This window comes from Marmota flaviventris, chromosome 9 (genome assembly GCF_047511675.1).
Source record: "Marmota flaviventris isolate mMarFla1 chromosome 9, mMarFla1.hap1, whole genome shotgun sequence".
NCBI classification, from domain to species: Eukaryota; Metazoa; Chordata; class Mammalia; order Rodentia; family Sciuridae; genus Marmota; species Marmota flaviventris.
Genome location: NC_092506.1, coordinates 46462245 through 46468244, shown reverse-complemented (window position 1 = coordinate 46468244; position 6000 = coordinate 46462245). Strand labels below are relative to the sequence as shown.

Genomic DNA, 6000 nt, shown 5'->3' with positions numbered 1-6000 from the left:
TACTTTTTTTTTTTTTTTGGTACTGATGATTGAACCCATCCAAGGGATGCTCAATCACTGAGCCACATCCCCAGCCCCTTTTTTATATTTTATTGAGACTGGGTCTTGCTGAGTTGCTAAGTGCCTCGCTAAATTGCTGGGGCTGGCTTTGAACTCAAATCTTCCTGCCTCAGCCTCCCAAACCACTGGGATTGCAGGCGTTCGCCACAGCGCCCGGCTCACACACATTTTTGATACTCAGTTTCCCCATCTTTAAAATAAGAGATTTGGAGATGCCTTGGTTCTACGGTGGAGGATGTAGAGAAAGGCATGTCTACAGATGGATGTGCGAGAAGGTGGGGCAAATGCAGTCAGGCCACAGTGACCCAGGGATCAGCAGAACGAGAGTGGGGCGCGGTTACAAATTTGAGGAGGGTTTTTGCTAAAAGGAGGTTCGGGAACCCCCACCTCCCCAACGCGAGGCCTGTGGTTGAGAAAGGGCTTGACAGTATGGGCGACCAGTATGGGTGCTGAGGGGCAGACCAGTGGTCAAGAAGGAGGCTATCCCTAGGGCTGTGTTGGATTTCTCGGACAGGACACCCGCCCAAGTCCTGCTCCACAGGCTTCTCCAAGAAAGCTGGGAAGGAAGAGGCGCGGCCTCCCTGCCCAGCGAAGCAGAGCGCCACGTCCCTCTTGGCTCAGCCTACCTCAGGCTCCTTTGCTACGCGCTCCACACCTCCCGCCTCCGGCCTCGCTGGCTTGGCCTGGATCCAATCCCAGCCAATCGGCGCCCTCCGCGATCCCGAGCCGGACCAATCAGCGGCGGTGGGGGCGGGAGCTGTCGCCATGGCAGTGAGGAGGCGGGCGCGCGCGGTTGGTGGAGGGACCCAGCAAAGCAGTGGGCTAGGGGCTGGAGAGAGTCTGTTCCAACCCATTCAGCAAGCGGAGCCTTCCTCGCCTGCAACCCGCAAGGTAAGGCCGGTGGCTGGAGGTGGATGCGGATTAGTAAGTCGGGAGGCTGGGGCGAGTCCTGAGATAAGACTCTGGTTTTTTGCCCTGCCAAAGCAGTGAGCATGGCGGGGCCCGCACATTGGGCGGGCACAGGTGGGGAGGGAGCCCCCAACTTGAGCTTGAGACTCGGGGTCCCCTCCTCCGCTTCACTCGCTGCAGAGCACCCGAGCTTTCTCTGGGGTAGATGTGGGAGGCAGACTCTCCGCGAGAGCCAGAGAGGGTAGATGCAGGACCGAGACTCGGGCGGGGTCCGGCGCAGTCTTGGCGCTTCAGTGGGCGAGGGAGATGCCCATCGGTGAGGAAAGGTATATCTACCAATTCCAGGCTGATGCTCACCACACGATTCGCCGTGGAGAAAAGGTAGGCCTGTGAACCCCGTTTTTCTGCCGGTTCTGTTAAGCTCTTACACTCAGGAGAAAGTTCCTGCCAGTCGTACTATTGTTTTTGTTTTTCCTTTTAAGAGACAACTTAGGTTCGAGGTGATCCCTTTCAGTTTTAGGGGATGAGAAGGATGGTACTTCCTTGTTGCACCTGCTAAATATTAACTCAGTGAGCAAATGTGGTTATTGTGGTTGGTGCTGGCAGCGGTCTTGGCAATTATTTTACAGTGTCAGAAGAGGTGGAGGGGGAGAAAATGAGAACGAACATGGATCTTTAGTGTGATTTTTGGGAGACAACCTCTTGAGATTCTGTGTTCACTACACTACTACACTGGGTAATGTACCTTTTGACAATAGAATTAGTGCTACCATCTAAAGCCTTTTATTAAGGTTCTGTTAAATCCATGGATGAATATGGACACTAAACCAAATTTTACCTGGCTTAAAAAAAAGACAGGGGTCAGGGGTCGGTTAAATGCACATATTTCTTTTTCTTTTCTTCTTCTTTTTTAATGCTGTCTTTTTATTTTATTTTTTAAAGTTTTTTAGTTATAGTTGGACACAATATCTTTATTTTGTTTATTTATTTTTATGTGGAGCTGAGGATCGAACCCAGGGCCTCACACGTGAGAGGCAAGCGCTCTACCACTGAGCTACAACCCCAGCCCTAAATGCACATATTTCTAATAGTTTTGTTTGAAGGAAACTCTTGGTTTTCCCTATAGGAAAGTAAAAAAAAAAAAAAAAAAAAAAAGACAGTTGCTTGAAAGGATTGGCTAAAAGCTGTATGAGACTAGTGGTATTTTGTTCCAATAACCTATCTTTTACTACCTATTTAAATTATTTGTTTCTTAAGGTATTCCCTGGTGGATTCCATTAAATAATTGGACTCTGGTAATATCCAAATTCCTGCATTTTTTGTCTGTCATAGAAATTGCATCAGGATTCATCCTGATTTAAGCCAAGTGTGAGTTCTTGTTTTATAAAATTTGAACAAGTTTAACAAACATTAGACAAATAAATGTTTCAACAGATGCTCCTTAGTTAATAGGGTAAAAAATTAAATCATTTAGAAAATAGAAGTAAAACCTCAAGTAATATTATTCTTTTTATTATGGTGAACATGGAAACTTCTTTTTCTCATCTTGATCTTTAAATTCTCTCCAATCTGGTTCACATTCCTAATGTGAATAATTCTGTCTCCTTGTGGTTACTCGTGCTGTTCTTCTGCTATCCTGATTTTACCCATCTTCTAAGGGTGTGTTTATCTTTCTCTGCTTTCCCAAGATACTAATTATTTATATGACACATTTTACACATTTTCTCAGCATGCCTTTTGTCAGTTGTTTTTTGCTCAGTAAATACCATTTGAAATGAAATCACAATTAAGGGGCCTGGGTTGTGGCTCAGTGGTAGAGTGCTCGCCTAGCATTCACAAGGCACTGGGTTTAATCCTCAGCACCACATAAATGTAAAATAAAGATATTGTGTCCACCTAAAGCTAAAAAATAAATATTTTAAAAAAGAAGAAATCATAATTAAGGCAATTAGGGTAATTTGCAAAATACTAGCTTTTAATTATGGGCATTAATATAGGGTATCAGCAACATGAGCAATTCAGTTATCTTTTTGTTTTAGTATATGAAGTATATCTCTGTAGATATACTAAATTAATTTTATATAATTTAAAATAATATATATTAAATACATATTAAACTGTGTTCCAATTTCTAAGGATCCTTTTGATGGCTGGGGTGTATAAAACACCCTTTTGAGTAGGTGGCTGGAAGAATCAAGTGTAAGATTTTGGAATGTATTGAAAATAATCTTTAAAGTGGATAATTTTTTAAGTATTGTTAATAAATAAGTTGACCATATTTGGCATAATAGACAAATAACTTTTTCAATATAATTTACAGTTTAGAAAAAGAAAAATTTGTTTTTTTATGTTTAATATGTGAAATCAGTTTATAGACTTTAAAAAACAGGCTCCAAATAAGTTAAAATAACTTACTCAAGAAAAATTATCAATCACTTTGATAATTTTCAATCTAAAAGTTATTGAAATCTACAATATGGTGAAAAGTCTACTTAATTAGAATTTCTTGGCCAGATTCCAGTCCTTGTTCTGCTAGATTATCTTAGGCAAGTCAGTTAACTTCTTTGTGCTTATATAACCTTTTCTAAAGGTGGAAAGTGAACTGGATTACCTCTGAAAACATTTCTGGACTCAGAATTCTCTTATTCTAAAATTTGCAAACAACTTAATGGAAATTGAGATAGCACTTCCATGCCTTCATTTTTTGGCAGAGTCTTTTGACATTGTATTTTAGTTATCTGAAGTACAGTATATGTAAATGTTGAGGACATTGTAATTAAAAAAATTAAGTGATTTATTAAGTGTTTATTAAGTGATACTGATATCAACAGTATATATTAATAAACTTATTTCTAAGAATACTGTAAACCATTGCTAAGATTGGAAAAAAAAAGGAGATATATGATAGTTTCCTTGATTGATGTCCTTTTAACAGATACGGACATCAGAAACACTAAGATCTATACTGATGTCTTGATCAAGGAAGGGGCTGAAGTCTAGCTCAGCTGGTCATATACCTGATATTTTATTTCGAATCACACTTTCTATCTGACTCTCATTTTCAAAGTGGGAAATGGAGGTGAGCAACAGGTTATATTGTCACTGCTGGCATGGAGAAACTCAAGACACCATTTAGTTTTCCTCACTCCACCCCTTTTTACTGTCAGAATTGACACATTAAAAAGCAGCAACCCTGGTTTCCTGGCTCAGGGCAGTGCCTTTGGGGGAAAAACAAAAAAACAAAAAAACAAACCTAGGCCTTTCATTCCAGCTTGATTTTAATGGCTTGGAGGAAGAGACTGTTCCATTCTTGTTGGATGTGTTCCTTCTATTGGCTTTGTAGCTGCATTGGAGCTTTGGTTATAGCAATGCTCAGAGAAAAGCTCTAATGAGGCATTTCAAAAATGTTTTGTGATTGTCAAACTGATATTGCCTTTTAAATTCTATAATTTGGGTATTTATAGAACAGATTTTCATATATATGTATATTTCATTTTCAAGACAATAAGGGCATTAATATTTATTGAGTATATACTATTGTCATATACTATACTGGTTATTTTATGTTCTTTCTTATTTCCACCTCATCAATAAACCTGTAAAGAAGTATCAGTTCAGTTTCATAGATAGGAATATCAAGACTCAGAAGACCAAAAGAGGGTTGGAGATGTAGCTCAGTAGTAGAGCTCACGTGTAAGGCCTAGGGCTCAATCCCTAGCACTTAAAACAAGTATCTCACAAATAAATGGGAGAGGTTAGGATTCAATCTGTTTTTTTTTTTTTTTTTTAAATTTTTTTTATCATGCTGTATTAGAAAAGGCCATATACCTTTACAAAATACATTATGCATATTATCATAGATGGTTTCATATTAAATTGCCATGTAAAAAAGGAATATATATGTTGTTCAAATTTGAAACTATTGTTATTTGCTTGTTTTCTTTACAGACCACTTGGAAATAATTGATCGTGTTCACCAATGAGTTTGCACACAAGCTGTCTTGTATTATGTAGTAGGGTTTCAAAAAAGAGTTAGAATTTTATTGTCTCATTACTGTGGTAGACTGGGATCAAGGTTAACTATTTTAAAGTATTGTAAAAGTAAAGGAAGATTCCAGTTAAGTATTTAACAGAAGTTACCTTATATCTTAAAATGTAATTGCTGAGAAAATTAAAAGCTTAATCTGAATTCTGCTTAGTTATTTAAAAGAGGAGCAATAGATTAATTCTAGATAGGGAAGAGGGGTGGGAGGGAAAGAGAGGGGGCAGGGGATTAGCAAGGGTGGTGGAATGTGATGGTCATCATTATACAAAGTACATGTATGAAGACTTGAATTGGGTGTCAACATACCTTATAATATACAAACAGATATGAAAAATTGGGGTACATATGTGTATTAAGAATTGTAATTTTAAAAAACCCAAAGTACATGTATAATGTCATAAATTGGCACAAACATACTTTATATACAGAGATAAGAAAAATTGTGCTCTATATGTGTAATAAGAATTGTAATGCATTCCACTGTTGTCGTGTATTTAAAAATATAATAAAATCAATAAAAAAGAGGAGCAATATAGTAAAATATGGGCACAGCAAATCAATTGGTCTTTGATTCTGTTTATTTTAATGTATCTCCCTTCCCTATTGGAATATGATATAATTTAGTCTCCTTCATATCATGAAAATTTGGTACGTTTTCTTTTCATGCTGTGACAAATTTATATGCTGTCATTTGCCTTTACCACCACTATAATATGGTTAAATTTATGATTATATTTAATTTGTCTTTTTTTTTTTCATTTAGAACCTAAGAGTCAGTTTTTAATGAAAAAAATTTGGGTCAGGAGCCAAGATCCACCTCTTCACTAACTTGATATTAAACATCTTACCTTTCTGGATCTCAGTTGCCTCATCTGTAAAAAGGACATAAAAATTGTTTAGCTGTATGAAGGTAAGTGCTCAGTTAAGACTTGCCTTTGTTGGCAAACAAAAACTACCACCACTACCAACAATAATAAAACACAGAT

At 38.2% G+C, this 6000-nt stretch overlaps 1 protein-coding gene across 4 annotated transcripts in view; it reads left to right on the top strand.

Annotated features, from left to right (window-relative positions):
* The first annotated feature begins 834 nt into the window (after window positions 1-834).
* The window catches only part of Nucb2 (nucleobindin 2), a 52641-nt gene continuing 47475 nt past the window's right edge, over window positions 835-6000 (top strand). For 3 of the 4 annotated variants that reach the window (XM_027942275.2, XM_071616364.1, XM_071616363.1), the window contains exons 1-2: window positions 836-951; window positions 5778-5924. In XM_027942275.2, coding sequence (XP_027798076.1) covers window positions 5919-5924 — 6 coding nt within the window. In that variant the 5' untranslated portion in view covers window positions 836-951; window positions 5778-5918. Of the gene's footprint in view, window positions 952-5777; window positions 5925-6000 lie in introns of all 4 variants that reach the window. The other variant, XM_071616365.1, reaches the window with a different exon arrangement.